Raw genomic sequence first — 25,015 nt, forward strand, 5'->3', positions numbered from 1 at the left:
GAATCCCGAGTTAATGTTTCATTAGAATTGGAAAACATTAGCAGTGTAATATATTGAGCAAGGGGTGGGTGAGAAAAGGGACCAAAGGAAGGTCTGTGATGGGGTGGAAGACAGGAACGATTAAATAACAGAAGAGATAATCTTACAAGGCCAAAGATAATGGGGCAAGAAAAGAAACAAAAGATGTGCCTCGTGTCGTAGGATGTTAACTCTGTTTTTCTCTGTATAGATGCTGCCAGACCTGCAGACTAACTCCAGCATTTATTGCTTTTAATTGGGATTTCCAGCATTTTTGTCTTTATAATGATTCAATCTATCTAACACCAAAACAGGAGTTTGATTTGTCACAATTATATTTTTCTCAGTTCTGGACTTTCCTATTTGTTGCTATTCTCAACTTATACTCTTGTTACTTACAAATGGGTATTTGATTCCCACCATGGTATTGCTATCAGTACATTTTCACTGACCGGAATATTGAGGCTAATGTGGAGTGCAGTACTTGTAGAATGAGAGTTCCTTTAACTCAAATATATTTTGGCTTGAGACAGGGAAGGAATTTCTTTTTGTTTTTACGATTATTGTTAACTTTGTGATTTAAGTATCCATCTCAGTTTTCTTTTAAATGCTAAACTTAGACCAACAGTAGTTTATAGCCAGTGGGGCAGAATGAAGAGGGACAAGCAGAGTTCAGCTGCGGTGAATAGGAGTTTTCAGCTGTGCTTTGGTGTGAGGGGGCTGGATTTTGGACAGCACCTGGGGTAAGGGACAGGTACTTTTGAGTTAGCACTGGAGTGGGTAGGTGGAATTCAGCTAGTGTTGGGGTGGGTTATTGCCAGTGTTGGTGTGGGTGGCTGGGGGATTGTTGCCAGTGTTGGTGTGGGTGGGTAGAGATTGTTGCCCGTGTTGGTGTGGGTGGGTAGAGATTGTTGCCCGTATTGAGGTGGGTGGGTGAGGATTGTGCCAGTAGTGGTGTGGGTGGATGGGTTGTTGGCAGTGTTGGTGTGGGTGGGTGGGGATTGTTGCCAGTGTTGGGTTGCGAGGTGTACCAGTGTGACTATTGGGTGTGTGAATTGGAGGGAATGATGTTCCCCACCGTCCATGGATGATTAATCCTGTTTTTTTTTCTTTTCAGTTTGCAGACCACGAGTGTGGTTCTCCATTTGTGTTTATTTGCACCAATCCTCAGGAGCTACTGGTGAAATTTCCAATTAAAGGACGACACAAGATCTGTAAGTGACTGGATTTATTCTGTAACCAAGGCTGAAGTTTGGACCATTATATAGCTTTCAAAACTTGAATGCCTACTGAACTATTTTGCAAAAGTTAATCACCACCTGTTCTTATATTTTTCAGCGCATATATAATACAGGGTGTGTTAAGGGACTGATTCTATTATTCCCACTTAGTGTTTTGTACCCTGTAATAGATCACGCTCTTTTTAATTATTTTTAAAACCCTTGTCCTTGTTTTCGAGTCTCTCCATGGCTTGTCTGTCCTGAGCTTTGTAATATCCTCCATCGCCACAACTCTAAGGAGTCAGAATTAGAGGAGTGGGGTTATCTAGGAGGGTTGTACCTCTCTGATTTGAATCACTCCACCATTGATAGCCATCTGGGCCTGTATTCTAAGCTCCTGCCTAGCGTTAAATGGGATCTACCCCAAGAATTGCTATGCAAAATAAGGAGTCATAGAGTTGGGGGTAAGATATTAACATGGATGAAGGATTGGTTAACGGACAGTAGCGGAAGGTGGGGATAAACGGAGCAGTTTCAAGTCGACAGGTTGTGACTAGTGGAGTGCTGCAAGGGTCATTGCTGAGGGAATCTCAACTGTTTGAAATTATATTAATCGCTTAGAAGAGGGGGCGAATTTTCCCATTCTACCTGCCCCGGGAACCGTTGTGGGCGAGGGGCAGACCATGGAAAGATCCATTGACTGTGGGCAGGTTTTTCAGGTTTCAGGGCGAACGTGGCTGGAAAAACCCTCCTGAAGAATCTGTGACTATGTATCCAAGTTTGCTGATGATACAAGCCAGGCACCAAGTAAGCTGCAAGGAGAACATGAAGAGGCTGCAAAGCAGTATAGACAGGTTAAGTGAGTGGGCAACAAAATGTCAGATAGAAAAATGTCAGGAAATGTTAAGTTCACTTCGCCCCTAAAGATAGAGAAGCAGAATAGTTGTCAAAAGGTATTAAACTTGTAAATGGTGATGTCCGGAGGGACTTGGGCGCACTCCTATAAGGAAGTATAAGTTAGCAAGCCTATACAGCAAGCAATGACATGTTGGCCTTTTTTGCAACGGGATTGGAATTTCAAGGATCAGGAAGTCTTAGTACAATAATACAAGGTTTGAGACTGGACTGTAATACTGTGCTTTGTTTTGGTTTCAATATCAAAGGAGGAAGGACAGCAAATATTAACGAGTTTGAGTCCTGGGCTGAGAGAGTTGTGCTGTAATGAGAGGCTTGGTAAATATGAGGCTCTTCTATTTGGAGTTTAGAAAAATGATCTCATTGATATATACAAGACTCTAAAAGGACTTGACAGGGTTGATACTGAGAGGTTGTTTCTCCATGACTGGGGAATCCAGTACATGGTTTCCCTGTAAGGGATCTTAAATGCTGACATGAGTAGAATTATTTTTCATTCAGTTGTGAATCTTTGGATTTCTCTACCCTGAGGGTTGTGGATGATCTAATGTTGAATACATTTAAGCCTAGGTAATCCTAATAATCTTCGGTGTGCTGAGAATTAAACTAACAATTTACTTGTTAGTTGGGCTCATAATGTGGCACATGTGCTTGTGGTGGAAGCTACATATATTAATGCACAGGGCCCTGTTCTCTGCGGACAGAAAGAACATGCACACGTTGCGCCTATTTCAACTAACAAAATAAGTGACAGCCATTCACTCAAGGCAATGCTGTGACCAATCATGGTTAAGCTGCCCAGTTTAAATTTTAAACAGTATTTGGCAGTTAACTGCTAGTCACCATCCATTGGTTCTCCAAGGCAATGCCTTTACCAATCAGAGTTCACTTGCCAACCTTCCAGCAGTCTTCTCATGCAGTATTAATTGTTGTTTTCCCTTTATACTGATATTCTTGTGAAGTGTCCTGATGAGTGCAAGATGATAAGCTTTGACTTTTTTTGTCAACAATACACAAGTTTTGATAAACAAAACAACTATTTCACATAAATGTTGTGCAAAGATAAGTTTGCCCCATGAGTTTACATTAAAGATCCCATGTTGTACCATGCCAGGAATATCCCCTTCAAGAGAAGTTATCATTTTCCTTTTGAAAAGATTAAATAAAAGCACCAAACCGTTTCAAATTATAATCTTTTGAGGGGTGGAGGGGGTGGCTTCCTTTTAAAAGGGATCCTAACAGCAATGCAATAAAAATATTGAATCTTCGAGTACAGAAGGAGCCTATTTAGTCCATCATGGCAGTTTGAATGAGTTATTGAGATTGTAGTTCTATTGCCCTGCTCTTTCCTATAGCTCTTCAATTTTCTCCCTTTTTAATAGCTATTCAGTTTTTTTTGAAAATACCATTGCATTTGCTTCCACAATTGCTTTCAGGTAGTGCGTTCCATATTGGAACTTGGAAAAAATGTCTACTTATTTCTCCTCTACTCTTTTGCCAGTTATCTCTGGTTACTGATCCCATTGCCACTGGAAATGAATGGGATGTGTACAAGGAACAAAGAAAATTACAGTACAGGAACAGGCCATTCGGTCCTCCAAGCCTGCACCAACCGTGCTGCCTGACTGAACTAAAACCCCCCTACACTTCCACGTAGAATTTATATTCACAGATATTGTTGACTAGTTAGTGGAACATTACAATGTATATTTTAATTCAATGTTCTGTTCTATTGTGATTTCAGTGTAGAATACAAGCACTAACCCATGCTCCTGTTGTGGTTTCATATGCAACATACTTCAAACAGCTAGAAGGTAATCTTTTAGATGATGAATGTGTGGACTGTTTGCCTCAGGCACCATGGAGCCTTGGAGAAGGGGGTGGCAGTACATATATTTAAAACAACATGAGGGAGAGAGGTTAAAAGCAAATTATTGCAGATGCTGGAATCTGAAATCAAAAGGAAAAATGCTGGAAAATCTCAGCAGGTCTGGCAGCATCTTTGAAGAGATAAAAGGGCTGATGATTTGAGTCCAGATGACCCTTGTCAGGGCTAAAAGGCATAGAAAGTGGGAGATATTCATATGGTAGGGTGAAGGAATGAACACAGAACATTACAGCGCAGTACAGGCCATTTGGCCCTCAATATTGCACCAACCTGTGAAACCAATCTAAAGCGCATCTAACCTACACTATTTCAATATCATCCATATGTTTATCCAATGACAATTTAAATGCCCTTAATGTTGGCGAGTCCACTACTGTTGCAGGCAGAGTAACCTCATTACTCAGAGGTTATTACTCTCTGAGTAATGAACCTACCTCTGATATCTGTCCTATATCTATCACCCCTCAATTTAAAGCTATTTCCCCTCATGCTAACCATCTCCATCTGAGGAAAAAGGCTCTCACAGTCCACCCTATCTAATCCTCTGATCATCTTATATGCGTCTATTAAGTCACCTCTTAACCTTCTTTTCTGTAACGAGAAATGAAAGATGAGTCATTGTCACAAAAACAAGGGGAAAGGTAACTAATGGTAGTCCAGAAAGAGAGAACAGAAGGTGTGAATGGCCAAATGGCAGAGAAGCTGAAATCAGAGGGTAAACCGTGACAGATGAAGATGTGGGGGGGTGAGAGAGAGGTAAAATTGAGAAAAAGGGGAAGCAAAGGGGGAGAAAAGGTGAGGGAAAGAATGGGAAGGGAACAAAATAATTTACTTATTGTTGGGATGAGATTTAAGAAGTTTGTATGGAGCATTAACACTGGTACAGCAATTTACCAAAGCTCCTTTGACAGCACCTCCCGAACCTGCGGCCTCTACTGCCAAAAAGGACAAGAGCAGCAGATGTACAAGAGGCACCACCCTCCAAGCCCACTCACCATCTTGACTTGGAAATATATTGCCATTCCTTCATTGTTAATGGGTTAAAATCCTGGAACTTCATCCCTAACAACAGTGTGGTGTAACGGTGTAACTGCGTAACATGTCCACGGATTAGGTGCTGCACGTGGCCCACGGCCTGGAAGTTGGCCACACCTGTGTAAGGTGCTGTTGAGTTGGATGAATATATTGCACATCTGTTGGATAAATACCCAGTCCCAGTCCTCAGTACAACAAATGTTAAGTCTTTATCACACCCAAAAGTATGAGAGCAGAGGTCAAGGAAGGAATGAGTTCCCCAAGGCACTCGAATGTGCCTTTTATCCAGATTAAGAGCAGTGATGGTGGAAACCCCTGATAGGGGTCTCAGCCAAACTGGAAATGCATTTGTCATGAGGTTTATGGGTGCCAGGAGATAATACTCCTTGTCACAAACAAAAATAATCTCCATGCCAGCCTCTTGCCAACTGCGCAATAAAGGTTCATCATGGAACCTGCTGGTCTAATATACTGACTCCAGTTACCATCTATGAAAATGGGGATCCCTTGAGTTTTGAACAGCTGAGTCATATGCCGCACTCTCATTACATGATATACAATCATGAGGTTTAATCAATATCCCATAACACAAAAATCCTGAAATTCCCTCCTTACGGGCATTATGGTCAACCCACAGCAAATGGACTGCAGTGATTCAAGAAGGCAGCTCAACACCACCTTCTCAAGGGCAACAAATACTGGCCAGCCAGCGACACCCATGCCCCACAAATGAATTTTTTTAAAAAAGCGTTGAATGCAACACGGAAAGATTTATAAACGGTATAATCAATTATTCTGCATCCCAGAATTTTGCTGATCTTCATATCTTAGAACTTTCAAATTTGGCAGCAATACCAAGTAACTTTGTAACTCATTAGAATTGACAACCCTCGAAGTGAAATGAGATGTAGTGATTTCACTGAGAGCAGTCATTTGAAGGTGGAACATATGACGGGGACAATAATTACTCCATTACCAGCCTCTCAACAGTGATACTGTTATTTTCAAAACATGAGCAGAATTGAGGAAGGCTATTCAGTCTGTCCAATTTGTTTTGACTCCAGGCCTATTTTTAAACCATTCCATCACCATCATGTTCCAGCACAAAGCCTGTATTTTTCCAATCAAGAGTGGGTCAGAAACCTTCTTCAAAGGTTGAACAGATTCTGCTCAGAGACCTTTTTCATTTCTTGGCTGGTATTAAAGGGGAAGTAAATTCCGCCAAAGCTATGATTTTTCAAGGCTTATCGTCAACATCTCCGTTTGAGCAAAGGGTCTTGCACTGTCAGAGGGTGGACCGAGAAACATTGTAAGCTCTCTTTCAGACAGGACATTATGCCAAGGTTCCATCTGCCTGCTCAAACAGGCATAAAAGATCCCAGTGTACTATTTGACAAAGAGCAATGTGTTCTCCTGTGTCCTGGCCAACATTACTCCCTCAATCAACACCACAAAGCAGTGATTATCTTGTCGAATACTTGTTGCTGCTTAAGGGGTCTTTTAGTGTGTAAATTGACCACACTGTTTTCCTACATTCAACCAGTGATCTTACTTTAAAAGTAAAGTGCTTTGAGACATCCTAAATTATGCAGCATTGTCAAAATACAGGATATAGGATGAAGTGATTCTCAAAGAAATTTGATTTTTTTTCTTGTTCCTTCTGCCGCCTTGAATGGAGTGTCTTGGCCCCTGCTTTGCACTTCTTTTAAAAATGGAAAAGTTTCAGACACAGACCTAGGTTTTTACAATTCATGATGTGATTTAGTAAACTTCCCTAAATAATCCTCTTTCCTATCTGCTGCTACACATGCTGGAAAAGTGTATGTCAAAAATGCTGGAATTAAGGAATAGTATGAAATATCTCAATTTAATTGTGTCCAGTGTGCATTGTACTTTGAATGTACATGGTTCAAAGTGTTCTTGGCTTTTGAAGATTGAGTATTGCAGTGCTGTGATTTAAGCTATTGTCAGTGAAATGCTGCACCCGGGGGCGGCACGGTGGCATAGTGGTTAGCATTGCTGCCTCACAGCACCAGGGGCTGGGTTCAGTCACTGTCTGTGTGGAGTTTGCACGTTCTCCCTGTGTCTGCTTGGGTTTCCCTCAGGTGCGCCACTTTCCTTCCACAGTCTGAAAGACGTGCTGGTTAGGTGCATTGACCCAAACAGGAATGCGGTGATGAGGGGAATTTCACAGTAAATTTGTTGCAGTGTTAATGCATGCCTTATTTGTGACTCATAAATAAACTTTCGTTCTCAATAAGCTAGGTTTGCACCTAACTTAAATACCAAACCTCTGCCTGTCAAGTGTGTGTGTGTGTGTGTGTGTGTGTGTGTGTGTGTGTGTGTGTGTGTGTGTGTGTGTGTGTGCGCGCGCACTGTTGGTGATGGTGGGTGTGGGAAGTGGCTCCTGTTCATCCAGATGTGAACTGATGTCATGCAGGCGAGTGAAAAGTTCAGTGTGCTGACCTTTTGAGCTTTAAAAAGCAGCCTGTATAAGAGCAAAAACTACCTTCCGTTTCATTGCTATCTCTTATAACTGGATCTTTATCTCTTGGCATTCAATTACACAGATGTGAAGGGAAAAAAGAAAAACATGGATTAACATGGTGCCTTTCATAACATCCCAAAGCGCTTTGCAGCCAGTGAAGTACTTTACTCAGTGTGTCACAGATGTAATTTAGAAAATGGGGCAGTCAGTTTGTGCACAGCAAGCTCTCACAGGCAACAATTATGTAAATGAAGTGTTTAATAATGGGATAAATATTGGCCAGGGCAGAGAAGAAAACTCCACTGCTCTTCTGCGAATACTGCCATAGATAATACCACGTAGCTCCAAAGAATATCTCGTTCTTCATTCTATCCAAAAGCCTCCTCTTACCCTGTTCCAACACACCACGTTAGCATATTATTCTGTCCCTCTCTTCCTCATGCACTGAGCTTGCTTCTCCTTAAATACATTTGTGCTACTTACCTAGATCACTCTGTGTGGTAGAAAATCATTTTTCATTTCACCTATATCCCTGCGGGGAGGTTCATTGGTATGGCTGGGAGGGCTTAAACCAAATTCACAGCATAATGGGCATCAGCATATTAAGAGTAGAAACGAGGAGTAGGGTGCATGAAATTAGAAAACTGCGCAATGCTCCAGAAGAGAATATTTCTATATAGGTTTGAGTGGACTGAGTGGATATCGCAAGTAGGTTCAGAGTACGGGTGTTAAGCAATAAAGTCTACTTTTTGAGTTAATGTGCATGAATTTAAAGTAAAAGTTTATTTATTAGTCACAAGTGAGTCTTACATTAACACTGCAATGAAGTTACAGTGAAATTCCCCTTGTCATCACACTGTGGCGCCTGTTCGAGTCAATGCACCTAACCAGCACGTCTTTCAGACTGTGGGAGGAAATCAGAGCACCCAGAGAAAACCCACGCAGACACGGGGAGAACGTGCAAACTCCACACAGATTGTGACCCAAGCTGGAAATCAAACCCGAGTTCCTGGCGCTGTGAAGCAGCAGTGTTAACCACTGTGCCACTCCATGTGAATGCACGGAGTATGGTAAATAAGATTGATGAGTTACCGGCACAGATTGTCATGTGGAAATATGATAACATGGCTACAGCAGAGACCCGGCTCAAAGAGGGCAGGTCTGGCTATTAAATATTCCTTGATACAAGGTATTCAGGAAAGATAGGAAGGAAAGGGGAAGAGATGGCAGTATCGAAAAGAGGGCATAGTGCTGGAAAGAGAGGTGGCGTTGGAGAGGTCAGAGATAGATCTATTTGGCTAGAGCTAAGGAACAATCCAGAGTAAGGATGGTTAATTGGGGGGAAGTCAACTTCAATAGGATGTGAGTCAATCTGACCCAGAACAACGGGAATCACAAGTTGGCAGGCAAAACTGAACCTGAACAATGAGTTGCCATTCGAGAAGAGTGATTTTGGACTCCGATATGGTATATTCCCACAAAGTGGGAAAGCAGGCTAAACAAATCCAAAGCTCCCAGGATGACAAAAGATCAAGATGAAGAAGAAAAGCATGCTTATGACAGATTCAAGTGATAATGCAACCGAGAACAGGCTGAATGTAGAAAGTTTATAGGGCAAGTGATAAAACAAATAAGAGAAGCAAAGACAGCGTATGGCAAGTAATTCACAGCTAACATAAAAATAATTCCAAAAGCTTTTTTTTTTATAGGCATATAAGTTGTCAAAGGGTGGTTAAAAACAGAAGTGGAGCTGATTCAGGATAAAAAGGAGACATTGGCATGGAGGCTGGGGATATGGCTGCGGTATTGAATAAGTATTTTCCATCTGTCTTTACTAGGGAACATGATGTTGTCCAGGTCATGGTGAAAGAGGAGGTATTTTAGACACTCAAAGGATTTAAAATTGATGAGAAGGCGCTATTAGATGGGCTGTGCTTTTGAATTGATAAGGAAGCTGGACCAGATGGGGTGCATCCAAGGATACCAAGGAATGTGAAAATTGTGAAGACACTGTTCGTAACTTTCCACCCTTCCTTAGACTTGGGTGGTCCTAGAAAACAGGATGATTGCAAAATGTTACACCCTTATCCAAAAAGCAATTAGTTATGCATCTAAAGTAAAGTTTATTTGTTAGCAGCGAGTAAGGCTTACATTAACACTGCAATGAAGTGACTGTGAAATTCCCCTAGTTGCCACAGTCCAGCGCCTGTTCGGGTCAGTGCACCTAATCAGCATGTCTTTCAGACTGTGGGAGGAAACCGGAACACCCAGAGGAAACCCACGCAGACATGGGGAAAACATGCAGACTCCAGACAGACAGTGACCCAAGCCGGGAATCGAACCCAGGTCCCTGGTGCTGAGGCAGCAGTGCTAACCATTGTGCCACCTAATAGAATCTTAGGTAAATGCAGGTTAACTAAGAAAATCTAGTACAGATTTGTTGAGGACAGATCATATTTTACTAACTTGCTGCAGTTTTTTGAGGTAACAGATTGTTGTTGAGGCTAATGATGTTGATGTGATGCATGTGGACATTCAAAGAGCATCTGGCACAACAGACTTGTGGATAAAGTTACAGCTCACTGAAGTTGGTGGCATGGAAACAAAATAGACGGAGTAACAGTTAACGATTTTTTTTAGACTGGAGGAAGGTTTGTAGTGGAGTTCCTCTGGGTAAGTGATGGGACCCTTGCTCTTCCTGATGCATGTTAATGACCTGGACACTGGTGTACAGGACACAGTTTCAAAAATGAGCAGATGACACAAAACTTGGAAGCATTGTGAACTATGAGGAGGATAGTGGAGAACTTCAAAAGGGCTGAGGCACATTGATGAAGGAACAGATGAAATTTAATGGCAAAAAGTGTGAAGTGATTCATTTTGATTGGAAGAATGTGGAGAGACAATATAAAGCACACAATTCCAAAGGGTGTGTAGGAGCAGAGGGACCTAGGTTTCTGTGCATAAATCATTGAAAGTAGCAAGCTGCTTCAGAGAACAGTTAATAAAGTGTATAGCATTTGAAGCTTTACTAATAGGGGCATATTGTATAAAAGCTGGAAATTATGTTAATTATGTATAAACGTTGGTTCCGCCTCAGATGTGTCCAGTTCTGCGTGCCATACTTAATGAAAGATGTGAAGGCGTCAGAGACGGAGTGCAAAAATGATGCTGAAGAATGGTCCCAGAGATGAGGAACTTCAGTTCGGTGGATAGATTGTAGAAATGGGAACTGTTCTTGGAAAAGAGAGGGTTGAGAGGAGATTTGATAGAGTTGCTCAGAATCACAAGAGGCCTGGACAGAGTAGAGAGGGAGAATCTGTTCCCATTTGTGGAAGAATGAAGAACAACAGGGACTTGGCACAGGAAGCATTAAAGTTGTGAGAAAGAAAATGTTTTCCTATGCGAGTGGTTAAGATCTGGACTGCACCACCTGAAAACATGGTAGAGGCAGGTTCAATCAAGTGTTCCCCAAAAGGAGGGATTGGATTGTTATCCAAAAAGGAAGAATATGCAGGGCTCCAGGGAGCAGGAGTGGAAGCGACACAAGGTAAATTATTCCCATGGAGAGCCAACACAGACATGATGGGTGAATGGCCTCTTTCTGTTCTTTCACAGTTCTGTAATTTTGTAATTTCCAACAATTAGTAGTGTGAATTCCCATGTCAGTAGAGCTTACTTTTGTTTGATGCATGACAAACTGTTTTTGATCTACCCAGTGAAACTTGAACCCAGAAAAACGTTTTCCTGTTTTCACCGTTTTAGAATTTTCCATTTCCAACACCAGCCGTTCTGTAGGCACTCGCATACACTGTAACATTCGGCCTATTGAGTCTGCACTGACCACAGTCCCCCCCCCCGGCCCTATCCTTCTAACCCCATGCATTTACCCGAGCTGGTCCCTCTGACACTAAGGAGCAATTTAGCATGGCCAATCCGCCTAATCAGCACGTCTTTTGGACTGTGGGAGAAAACCCACACAGACTGGGGGAGAATGTGCAAACTGCAAACAGAAAGTGACCCAAGGAATTAAACCTGGGTCCCTGGTGCTGTGAGGCAGCAGTGTTAACCACATGCTGCCCTTTGGAAGTGATTGTCAGTGGTGCTGAATTAGGAGTGTTTTGTGTTCTGTTCTGCTGAAACTGCCCAAACTCAATTTGCATTGGAGAGTGATAACATCCCGTTTATAATGTGCTTCATTTTAATCCGGATCCCAAAGCTGAAAGGCCAGTGCCTGACTCACTCAAATATCTACAAGCAGCTTGACTTTGTGAGCTGTCCTGAATGAGCTAGGACTTCCTCCAGTTGAGTATTAGAGCAAACACATCATTGCCAAAAGGAATATAGCCTTGTCCCTGAACCACTTGTTCAGGCAGAACCAGTTGTGCAAGACACACAGGTTAAGGTATGTGACCTTGATGTCCTGTTCAATCCCGAGCAGAAGGTTAACTCAGCTGAAGACGTGCCAAGGGACTGTGTGACCTGCCTAACATTGTTCTGTACCAAAGAATACATGTTGGTATAAACAAAGGATGAGATCAGTTTAAATTATTTTCCAGGTGAAATGTTTGCAGTTCCTGCGTGTTACTCTGAATTATGCAGTCCACTTTGTCTTCACTGTGTGAGAGTTCAGGATCAGAGCCAACTTCCTTTTCGCTACTTCTGCAGTCAGCCATGTGGCCTAGTGGTAGCAGTCTTACCTCTTGAGTTAGAATGATTTGGGTTTAGCTTCTGCGCCGGGCACGTGAGTGCACAATCCAAGCTGATTACTGAGAGAATTATGCATTGTTACACTGATGTGATATTAAACTGAGGACGTGTCTCCCCTCCCCCCGCCCAGGTTAAATAAAATATCCTGTTCCTTGTATTAAAAAGAAGAGGGGGATTTCTTCCTGGTGCCCTGACTATTATTCATCCTTCAATGCACATTTTCCTGGTTAAAGCCCAACAGGTTTATTTGATAGCATGAGCTTTTGGAGGGCTGAGTCACTCACCTGATGAAGGGGCAGTGCTCGAAAAGCTTGTGCTACCAAATAAACCTGTTGGACTTTAACCTGGTATGAGACTACTTATTGTGCCTAACCCAGTCCAATGCCAGTAACTTCACAGCATATTCTCCTTGCTGTTCCTGAGAGCTAGCTTTGTGGAAATTGGCTGCCATGTTTCCAACAATACAGCACTTTAAGAAGTACTTAATTGTCTGTAGGGCGTTTTTGAAACGTTTTGAGGCTTTGCAAGGTGCTATAAAAATGCATGTTCTTTTTTCTCTTGAAGCAGATTATCTGTGCTAATGTTCAGTGATCCCATTGTTCAATCTCCTGCAGTAGGGAGTGACGACGGTGTTACACAATTGCATTGTTAGCAGCCTTTAATTTACTGCACTGCTGCGCTAACGCTGCAGGTTCCAAGGATGCAAGGCTTGTGCGGTCAGCCCGGTGCCAAATTTGCCCAATTCATTCAGGCTGGTGGGAGGAAGGACCCAGAGAGAGAGAGAGAGACAAATGTCTTCAGCTTTGTAAGCGACCCAAATGCCGGGAGTCAGTAGTATTTCATGTGATACTGCAGCTATTGTCAGATCTGGTGGCTGTATAAAAAGGGCTTTTGAGAAGCACAAGCTTGGTAGAATTTGCTTATATTGTCTTGGGAATTTGCCTATGCAAGTTTCCGAGTGCAGGCTCAGCCTCACACACTCATCCACAGATGTACACGGCCTGAGAGCATCAGCTGGGTTGGAAAGGCGGCACAGAGTGTATTTTTAGCAGAGCTTGTATGGCCATTTTAAATTAAGAGCGAGGTTACCGAGATGATTTTCTATTTGGGCAGTTCAACACACTGCTGTGTAATCTGCTGCTTTAGAGAGCAAGGAAAAAACATTGACAGACGTTTTGCAAGAAACAACTGTCTCTTTCGACGGAAAGTATGTCACGGGAAAGATTTGCATTTGTCCTTTTAATTATGCCAGTCTTTTATCTGAAATGTAAATACGGGAAACCATGTATGTCTTGGTTGGCATGACAACGCAAAGGTGCATAGACTCAGCCTGGCACAGAGCCAGAGTGGTTGTTAGAATGCTGATGGAATCCAAAACAAATCACATCTTGAGGAAGATTTACTTGCGCAGTGTCAAGGATTTGCATATATCTCCTTTCTGTGTATGGATTTTATTCTACAAAGGACGTTTTGGTTTCTGAGGGTTGGGGGTAGGGAGGGAAAAGGTTCCTTGGTGATTGCAGTTGGAGCTATATGAAAGCAATAATGGTAATGGGCCAACCACTAATTGCGCGCTAATGTAAAACCGCCTCTTCGCTAATGCAGTGAAGTGAGCTGTAAGAGATCAGATCCGGCACTGCGAATATAAAACACAGCGTTTGTGCAGTTGACATCAAACCTTTTCCAGTGAATCCACCCGTAATGGGGTAGGCCTGTGCAGGAGGGTCAGTAATCACCGACCCCCATGTCTCGGAGAGAGGCAGGGCAGTATGTAATTAGAGCACGCTGGCGGGCTGCTTTTGTGAGTTTGATATTAAGAGCAGCTGCTGTGCTCGGTCATTCAATGCCAATGACTGCCAGGTGCCCCTTTTTACGATGTGATAATTGATGTTTATGTAAGCTGCGAGGGAGAATATGTAGCACAGAAACTTGCTTTGAAAATGTGATTTTTTTTTTGTCTGCTCGACTTTTTCCGAGCTGCCTGTAATAAGTCCCTCCACGCCCAGTCCCATGTGCTGGAGAGAGTGGAATTGCTGCAGTGCAGATCAGGAGCAGGTGCCACCGGAACCCATAATTCTCGGCCATATTTGGGCATTTGAGACCTTCCTTCACTGTGTGGTCAAGGACCCAGGCTGCTGTGCCAGGGCAATAGTTTTGCCCTTCGGGTTTAATACTACTATTATTTTGGAAGTTTCATTTGAAGTGGAAAAAAAGGGAATCAGGAAGTCCACTTAAGTTATTTTTTCATCTGTTAGCTGGTATACAAAGGAATGGATACTCTACCACAATTGTATAAAGCTCTCTGGATAGACTGCATCTGGAATACTGCTTTCATGTCTGGGCACCAGACCTCAAGAAGGATGTGAGAGCCTTGGAGGGGGGTTCATCACAGATTCACAGAATCATGCCAAGACCAAAAATATAAATATTTGTTTATGGGATTTGGGTGTAACTGGCTAGACCAGCATTTTATTACCCATCCTTGATTGCCATTGAGAAGGTGGTGAACTGCTGCAGTCCATATGGTGTCAATACATCCACGGTACTGTGTGGGAGGGAGTTCCAGGATTTTGACCCTGCAAAAGTGAAGGAATGGTGATACGTTTCCAAAGCGACACAGTGGTTAGCGTTGCTGCCTCTCAGCACCAGGGATCCGGATTTGTTTCACTGCTTCCTGTCAGCCTGACCACATTCTCCCCATGTTTGTGTAGGCTTCCTCAGGGTGTTCCAGTTTCCTCCCACAGTCCAAAGATGTGCGGTTTTGATGGATTGGTCATGCTAAATTGCACCTTAGTGTTGGGGGACTAGCTGGGGTAAATGCATGGGGTTATGGGAATAGGGCCTAGTTGGGATTGTGGTTGGTGCAGACTCGATGGGCCAAATGTAAGTAGGGATTCTCTGATACTATTGAATGAAGGACGCAGCCTGAGGGCTGAATGGCTTCCTCCTGTTGGTATATTCTTGGGTTGATTTCGCTCAGTTGGCTAGACAGTTGGCTCACGATGCAGAGTGAGGCATGGGTTCAATTCCCTTACCGGCTGAGGTTATTCGCGAACCAAATAAAGCAAAGTCTCGCCTGCTCCCACACTTCTGCCTGATTTCTATCCCTCCTATGTAAATGTCCAGATTCTGTGTCATGTCTCCCTGCAATGCCGTGGTTAAGATCAGAATCTCCATATTGAGTGTAACTTGAGCCTGAATCTACATCCTACCAATCTATGATGCCACTTCTCAAAGCTGCCCTGCACATTTGGCCAAATATTCAGAGTTAAACAAAATTGGTAACTTGACCAGCGTTGTTAAAGAAGGGAGTTTGTGTTTAGCAAGGAAAAGTATTGTTACTAAATATGGTCAGCAGGCAGAAAGATTTTTCCCCTAGATAGGGATAAGGTTGGGCAGGTTGGTGGACAAGAGATTAGGGTAGGGAAGCACACAAAGCTTGACTTAACCTTAGTGGCATCCCATATCCAGCTTGGTATGGCTCCTGCTCTGCCCAAGACTGCAAGAAACTACAAAGGGTTGTGAATGAAGCCCAGTCCATCACGCAAACCAGCCTCCCATCCATTGACTCTTCCCACTGCCTTGGAAAAGCAGGCAACATAATTAAGGAGCCCACACACCCTGACCATTCTCTCTCCTACCTTCTTCCATCAGGAAAAAGATACAAAAGTCTGAGGTCACATACCAACTGATTCTAGAACAGTTTCTTCCCTGCTGCTGTCAGAGTTTTTAATGGACATACCTCACATCCTTCTCTACACCCTAGCTATGACTGTAACACTACTGCACTGTCCCCTTTCCTTCTCTATAAACGGTATTCTTAGTCTGCATATCACGCAATTAACAATACTTTTCACTGCATACTAATATGTGACAGTAATAAATCAAATCAGATGTCACTGTTCAGAGTATCAGGTTTAGAAACACATGGTAGAAGCTGACCTTGCTGCAATTAATGTGTGTGTAGTGGGTGTTGAGGTCTTATTTCCAAACCTAGGAGGTTTTGTGGTGCCACAGCAGCGTTCCTACTGCTGGACAAGAATCTCCGGGTTCAAATCCCACGCCAGGACTTGTTGGTCACGGAAGGGGTGTCCATAAAGTGGTCCAACAGCTGATAATGAGCTCAGAATCCTTCTACCACTTCTCCACTATTTCCCCAAAAGGGAATAAGCAATGTATGCATATGAAAGTGTGCTTAAAACCTTTTTCCAAACCCTTGCTTTGTTATCTTGTGATGCACGGCTAGCAGTTCAATTCAGATTGTCTGTTAAATCCACCAACATTGAAGTGGATTGCATCATATTCATTAAACCCTAATTTTCTGTGAGGAACCTTGGCTTTCTTACAGTCTCGCTGCACTCAGGAGCATTAAACTAAACTAATTCCAAGAATCAGCCATGCGACTTCATTCACAGAATGTCATCGTTTCTGTCTTCCCCAGTAGACTAGACTTACTGATGTGTGACTGATTGCATAGAATTATAATAGAGCGCAAATGGATTCTTTCACACAGCTTGTTTATTTTTAAAATTCCATGTTGTCATGAATATGCTTTGTAAGCACAAGAACATCATTCTGCTTAAGCTGCTCTGACTTTGGTGATACAATCGAATACAAGTCTGTGCATACATAGAGGGTGCTGAAGAGGTGAGGCATGTGGAAAATGAATGTGTCCATCCCATGCATTGGTCAGGTTGGTGCTAACCATTCCCACTTCCTCACACCGCAAGCAATTTGCTAAGCACAGCTTTGGGGAGTGGTGATCTGGCTTCCATGCTTGGCTTTTCTTCATGAAGGAAGGAGTTTTTTTTGGGGGGGGGGAAGTGGGGAGATTTGTTTGTGAAGTCAGATACCTTACTCTCTCATTGTAATGAGTTCAAAGAGATAGAGGATTGGCAGCACACCACCACAACACACACACACACACACACACACACACCCCCCCCCCGCCGTATAGGTTGAAGAGATAAGAATACTATAAACAAGAGTGATAAATTATTACATTACTAAAGGAAAAGCAAGAAATAAAATGAGGGATTTACTGACACGTATCCAGTGCAGCTAGAACCAGTAGTTGAATGTTCAAGTCTCATTAACGTCACAATTTAAAAATCTTTTTCTGGTTTGTAGTCTGGAACATTTACACCATTTATATTTGAACGTTTATTTCTTTTCTTTGTCCCTCCATGTCTGCTTGCTGTAGTGAGGAAGCATGGCACCCACCAATTCCCTTGCTGCCCGGAGCCCAGCCCCTGCCCTGTCCTGTGTCTGCTGCACTCCTGCCCTGCAGTGCCCGGCCCCTCTCTGCCCAGTGCCTGCTGCACCCCTGCCCTGCCCTGCAGTGCCTGGCCCCTCTTCCCCTCCCAGTGCCCGGCCCCTCTCTGCCCGGTGCCTGCTGCACCCCCGCCCTGAAGTGCTCTGCCCTTCCCAGTGCCCGGCCCCTCTCTGCCCTTCCCAGTGCTCGGCCCCTCTCTGCCCCTCTCTGCCCCGTATCCCCATCGTCTCACCCAGCCAAGCGGCACTGCTGATCTGAAATGGAATGATGCTGCACTTGCAGCTCACCTGTCCTCTCTGAGGCAGCTTTCACACTCAGGCACACAGTGCTTTTCCTTGGGGTCATCGTGTAAAGTTAAGGACTCAATATATTTAAAGGAATGCTGTTTCCAAAGAGGAAGTTTATAGGGTCAAAATATTCTTTTATTGAATTGTTTTGTTGATCATTTTGATTTAAGCTTGAGCTCTTATCTCTTTATTGACAGTTTTTGAGAATAACATGGTTATTTACAATATGAAGAAGCTCTCTTTACTGTTTACCCTTTCACCTCCTTGGCTGTCCTGTGCTTCTCTGAAACAGGTTGTCAAGATTTGCCCTGGAGTAGCTTGCCCATTGTAGCCCACTTTCTATCCTGGGCTTCCATTAAACCTCAATTGGATCCCCTGGTGAAAAGTTGCCTGTAATCTACTAGAAGACCCAGGATCAGACCTGCGAAATGTTTTCTTCTAATTTAGTTATCTATGAAGTTGTTACAATGTGAGAAATTTAATGGAGGAGAGAATCTCCCTTAATTTGAAGTGTTGTATTCATCGGATTGTGAGATAATATTTCTCACGGTCGTACAGTGGTTAGCAGTGCTGCTTCACTATGCCAGGGACCCGGGTTCAACTCCAGCCATGGGTGACTGTGCGGAGTCTGCACGTTGTCCCCATGACTGCGTGGGTTTCCTCTGGATGCTGCAATTTTTTCCCACATTCCAAAAATGTGCAGATTAAGAGGATTGACTGTGCTAAATTGTGCCTTAGTGTCCCAAGATAAAGTTTATTTACTAGTGTCACAAGAAGGCTTACGTCAACATTGCAATGAAGTTACTGTGAAAATTCCCTAGTTGCCACACTCCAGTGCCTGATTGGGTACACTGAGGGAGAAGTTAGCATGACCAATGCACCTTTCAGACTGTGGGAGGAAACTGGAGCACCTGGAGGAAACTCACGCAGATAGGGGGAGAGTGTGCAAACTCTGCAGAGACAGTGATCAAGCCGGGGATCAAACCTGGGTCCCTGGTGCTGTGAGGCAGCAATGCTAACCATTATGCCACCGCTCTGCATTTATAGGTTAGGGGGATTAATGGGGTAAATATGTGGGGTTACGGGATAGGGTCTGAGTGAAATGCTCTGTCGGAGAGCCGGTGCAGACTCGATGGACCAAATGGCCTCATGTAGGGATATACGGGATTGTGCGAATATATAGGGATTGTGTGATTCTATCTCTCTGGACAATTAATGCCTCATACACAACAGCTACCCGATTCCTGACAGATTAGTCTATCTTAGCTGAGGTTCTTGTTCTAGCCTTGTAAATTCCTTTTTTTTAAAGAATAATTAATGGGCAACATGGTGGCACAGTGGTTAGCACTGCTGTCTTACAGTGCCAGGGACCTGAGTCCAAATCCTGGCTTGGGTTACTACTGTCTGTGGAGTTTGCGCGTTCTCCCCATGTCTGCGTGGTTTTTTCTCTGGGTGCTCCGGTTCCTCCCACAGTCCGAAAGATGTGGGTGGATTGGCCACACTAAATTGCCCCATAATGTCACGGGATTAGCAGGGTAAATGTATGGGGTTACTGGGATAGGGCATGGGTGGTATTGTTGTCAGTGCGGGCTCGATGGGCCGAATGGCCTCCTTCTGCACTGTCGGGATTGTGTGATTGGATTGCGCAACTTGCAAATTTGCACTACTATTCATTCTCTATTCTAATTTTGAATTCCACAACCATAAGTGACAGGAGAGGAATCCCTTTTTTGCCTGCAAGCAAATTAGTAGCTCTTGCAACAATAACTCTTATTGCGCAATGGAATCCTCTGGTGTTGGAGTGTATGGATTTGAAAATTACCAAGTTTACAGATTTGCATATAAGCAGCTGTAACGACATAGACGTTGAATGTCATTCATGTATAAAAACAGAAGTATTAGCTGTTATAGTGACATAGCAGCTTGTCAGTGTGTCCTGGATGAATTTGACAGAAGTTTAAACCACTTACTCCTTTTACACAGGCTTATGAATATGGAGAAGAAAATTCACACTTCCTTATTTGTCAGCAACATTAGGAGGAACTTTAGAATAAAATGTTCAAGCAACATTACAGTGAGAGAATTTATTTATCATCTTTGGCAGTCTACAACCCACTCACTGATCCTGCAGCGTGGTGCTGTTCCATTTAAAGTCAGTTGCCTCGTCTATTTTACCAAAACTATGAAGTGCCTTGTCCGTTGAGTTTGACACAATGTAGAATTGCTTGTGACTGGACCTTTTAGAGAGTTGCCTTGTGACTAGGCCACTGTCCTGTCCTTGGGCCAGCACAGTGGTTAGCACTGCTGCCTCACAGCACCAGGGACCAAGATTTGATTCCCAGCTTGGGCTACTGTCTGTGTGGAGTCTGCACATTCTCCCTGTGTCTGCGTGGATTTCCTCTGGGTGCTCCAGTTTCCTCCCACAGTCTGAAAGACATGCTGGTTAGGTGCATTGGCTGTGCTAAATTCTCCCTCAGTGTACCCGAACAGGCACCCGAGTGTGGCAGCTCGGGGATTTTCACAGTAACTTCATTGCAGTGTTAATGTAAGCCTTACTTGTGACTAATAAATAAGTAAACTTTTAACTGTTGCTCCATATGTTGCTTCAGTATTGCTGAACCTACAAAAGATTACAAACAAGAATTAAAGTTCAGCAGAACATGACAGTATAACTTCAAAAGGTTGGAACTACACCACTTAAGATTGGCCATCAAAAAAGCATTGTTATTGCAAAGCACATTGGAGCTTAAGCCACTGCGAGCAGCACTGAGTGGAGGAAATGATTTACCTTTGCAACATGGACGATAAAGCAAGCAGTTTACAGGATGAACTGAGGATCATAGAGAGAAGCCATTCGATCCATTGTGACTTTGTGGGTGCTTTGAAAAACCTACCCCATTATACCACTCCCCTCCTTTTCCCATTACCCTGCAAGATTCTCCTTTGGGATGTAATCCAGAGACCTAGTGGGGACCGGGATTCAAATCCCACTACCCGGAGATGGTGAAATTTGAATTCAGTAAAAATCTAAAGTCTAGTGTTGACCATGAAACTGTTGTCAATTGTCATTAAAAATCAATCTAGTTCACTAAGGTCCTTTAGGGAAGGAAATCTGCCGTCCTTACCCAGTCTGACCTATGTTTGACCCCAGACCCACAGCAATGTGATTGATTTAACAACTCTCTGAAATGGTCAAGCAAACCACATAATTCAAGGATGGCTAGGGATGCCCAGACCAGCGGCACCCACATCCCATGAATGAGCTTTAAAAAGAATTATAACATAGAATTACGGAATTATTATGGTGTGGAACTAGGCCATTCAGCCCATCGTGTTTGTCTGCACCTGCTCACCAAATCAGCTTTTTGACTTAATGCTGTTCTCCTACCTTTTCCCCATAACCTTACACATTGTTTCTATTTTACAGTAACTCTGCATTTAAAAAAAAATTCTTCCCCCTGCCACCCATACAGTTCTTTTGGTAATTATCTTATTTTTGTGTCACTCCCCACCTCAAGCTATCACCTCTTATCAAAAGCCTTTCATAATTTAAACACTTCTATCAAATCTCCCCTTTTCTAGTGTGTGGAGAACAGCCCCAGCTTTTCCAATCTCTTTGCATAACTGTCTCAGTTTTCAGGGTGATTTTGGGGTTCCAATTCTGAGAGTGTTTTTGTAATTCCAGAGAAAGAATGGGATTAGCAATTTAATTCAAAGTAAATTGGTTAGACTAGTAAGCAAACAAAGGTTTTTTTTCAGATTGTTTTCAGTTTGCCTATTTTCCACATGAGTTCCTTGCTACGTGTGGTTGCTTCCATGGGATAACTCTGGCTGTCATGCTGATCATTATTAGATTGGCCAGCTGAACTTTCTGATTTATTGCTCCCACAAACTAATGAAGCTGCCAGGCGCCAACTTAAACACGGTTTGCTTTAGTTTGCAAAAGAAATTGAAGGAGTTGGCGATGGCTGAGTGGATAGCACACTTGCCTCTGAGGCAGAAGGTCATACATTCAAGCCCTGCTCCGGAATCTTGGCAGTGCGTCAATGCCTGATGTACTGGAACGTTCAGGTATGGCAGCCCGCTCTTCGGTTTAAGGTCTCTTCTGAAGATGATCAGTGCTGTTAGGATGATGGAGAAAATCACTAGAATTATACTTTTAAAAAATACCTGAGTTGTATGTTGTAAAAAATGGGCACAGACGCTGAAGATGGCTGAGAACATACAGTTAGCCACTGACAGGAATGGCTGGCGGGGATTATCTAAGGAACGTTGGAACTTCCTCCCTTCCAGGGAATAGGGCCTGGGTGGAATTGTGGTCAGTACAGACTTGATGGGCTGAATGGCCTTTTCTGTACTGAAGGATTCTAGATAAGGTACTTGTAAAACCATCCAAAGACTGACTAAGAGCAAAGGGCCGTCATGGCCTTCTCATCTCCAAGACCCTGCGTATAATGACCTAGTTATTTATTTAGCTAATGCAAAGTCCCTGCCAGGCAATTTCTTCTGTTCCTCTACAACCACTGTGGATTGGACACTCTTCCCAGATGTGCATAATGGCCTAGGATAGGCTGGTCCATTCCTGTCCTCCTGGAGTACTCATCTGGGGTTTAACGCCTGCTTGCTACCAGCCTGTACGACTGTTGCCCTATATGGGTGTGCTTTGGAAGAAACAGCTGGACGTTGCTACACTGAAGGTGATACAGTGACCAAAGCAGGCTCCCTGCAAAGTCGCCGGCTTTTGCAGGAACATCTAAAATTCTCTGACGGTCAATGTCGATCAGCCAGCAGAAGGATTGCAGCTGGAAAAAGAATTTAAATCTGTCCACCGAACTACAAGAACACCTGAACTGAAGAATCAACTGTTTGTCAGCAGAAGAAAACATCGCAATGGCTGCAACACTTAATCATCATCCACTCCACGCAACTAGAGGACTGTACCATCTATTTACAATTGGACTCGATTCTTTCTTCTAATCCGTATGGACCTGGATGCCTGTGTTTTACCATTTCTCCTTTCCTTTTTAGTGGTTAATAAACTTACTTTATCTTAAAGCTTAGTTAAATTGGCTCCTTTTTAAACATAGTTATTGGGTTTGGAAAAGGTATCCAAAGGAAAGGAGGCGCTCTTTGCTGCTACCAGGAAAGGGTGGGTTGAATAAAGGCATGGTGTCCATCACCCCTTCCCTCACTTGGGTTTGGACAGCTTGGGGGTATCCCAGTCGGATGATGACAAATCAAGCGGTCTTGCCCAGATCAACAACTTGTGAGCGAATCCTACCTGTGACTGGAGGTAACAGTACAAATGATGCAGGACTCCCGAGAAAAGGGCCGACCAAACGCCTGCGTTGCAGACCATTTCTCATGGGAAAACACTGCAACCCACTGGCCTAAGTCTCTTTTATAAATCTCTACAGTGCCGGAGGCCATACGGCACACCGAATCTGCACTGACCACAATCTCACCCAGGCCTTATCCCCATAACCCCATGCATTTACCTTAGCCAGTCCCCCTGACACTCTAGGGCAATTTACCACGGCCAGTGCATCTAACCTGCACGTCTTTCGGACTGTGGGAGGAAACGGGAGCACCCAGAGGAAACCCACACAGACATGGGGGGAACATGCAGACTCCATACACACAGTGACCCAAGGCTGGCATTTAACCTGGGTCCCTGGCGCTGTGATGCAGCAGTGCTAGCCACCATGCCAGCAGAGTAACCCAAAGAGACACTGACTTGGCTCCAGAACCGTTTCCAAACAGTGCGTATTATAAACCATTAACTCCCAAACTAGGTTTCTGTTTTGGGCATATCGGGCAGGATTTTCCGTTCGCAGCAAGCACTGAAATTTAGTTCAGTGTGCATGAAGGACCATAGTTAGAATTTGCCTAAGTCTCGCAGTTCATTGTGATTACGCAATGTGATAATCAGAATTTTAATTGTGTGCATCATCAGTTATTGGCCAGAACAATTGAAGTAGGAATTCGAGTTGGCAACATCCCACACTGGGTGTGAGAATTGGGTATTGGCCAGAACAATACAAATACTCTAACAGTATAAATACTCTAGCAGTATCACTGAATGATTTGAGGTTGTCCAGGTCAGCCTGTTCCCTTTGTAATATTAACTGCTGAACAGTTAAACCATCAAGATGGTCATTATGTCAGGTCTGGGCGAGAAGGAACTCACTTCAGTATATGTTCTGGTAATCATTTGGTATACCTCTGAAAAGGGTGAGTGTGCAAAATATTAGAAAACATCCCCTCTTGAAGGACAACTCACGGGACAGCCAGACGTCCACCAGCTATGGAGGGAAAGTTTGGTCATGTTGGTTCTGCAAGAAACCAGGTTGTATGATCTAATGTATAACCATAATAGTTATATTATTGTTGTCTTGCACCTGGAACCTGAATCATGAGGAATTATTTAACAGCAATTAAAAGACTTCCTAACACCATCTATGTCTAACTCATAACACCCAACGCTCTTAAACTAAGGCCAGAGATGGCACAGTTGCAGAGGTCCCCCCATCTGCCAGGATATGATCTGCCAGTTCTGTAGACACCCATGCCAGTCCTGAACCAGAGTCTTCAGGCACAAGAGGATCCACAGAAGAAGATGAAGTCACTTATAGCTTGGAGGTACTCAGTCATTTTCCATCTCTTTTAGGCTCAAGACTCAGTCATAAAAGATCCCAAGGCATTAGTTGAAATAAGGGCAATGGAGTTATCCCTTGGTTTCTAGCCAATATTTATCTCAATCAATATCACTGCAAGGCGAGGTAGTGGAAGCAGATGTGATAGTGACTTTTAAGGGGTGTCTTGACAAATACGTGAATAGGATGGGAATTGAGAGATATGGTCCCCGGAAGGATAGGGGGTTTTAGTTCAGATGGGCAGCATGGTCAGTGCAGGCTTGGAGACTCTATTCCGGTGCTGTAATTTTCTTTGATCTTTGTTTGAAAACAGTAATCTGGTCATTAAGGTGGAATTGAGATGAATGATCAGTTATAATGCTGGTGAATGGTGGATTAGGCTTGAAGGGCCAGATGGCCTATTCCTGCTCCTATTTCTTCTGTTCTTATAATCACTGCTACTTGTGTGGACTTGCTGTGTGCAAATTGGCTTTCCTGTTTTACAACAGGGACGTGAGGAAATCCAGAGGTTGCAAAAAAAAGC

General features: G+C 43.4%; 1 protein-coding gene across 1 annotated transcript in view; it reads left to right on the forward strand.

The window, feature by feature from the left end:
- trip4 (thyroid hormone receptor interactor 4) overlaps window positions 1–25,015 on the forward strand; it is a 125,214-nt gene that overhangs the window by 93,530 nt on the left and 6,669 nt on the right. Inside the window, exon 12 of the mRNA XM_080216153.1 lies at window positions 1,136–1,232. Coding sequence (XP_080072279.1) covers window positions 1,136–1,232 — 97 coding nt within the window. The remainder of the gene's footprint in view (window positions 1–1,135; window positions 1,233–25,015) is intronic.

This window comes from Carcharhinus amblyrhynchos, chromosome 32, assembly GCF_965287045.1.
Source record: "Carcharhinus amblyrhynchos chromosome 32, sCarAmb.v2.hapA, whole genome shotgun sequence".
NCBI classification, from domain to species: domain Eukaryota; kingdom Metazoa; phylum Chordata; class Chondrichthyes; order Carcharhiniformes; family Carcharhinidae; genus Carcharhinus; species Carcharhinus amblyrhynchos.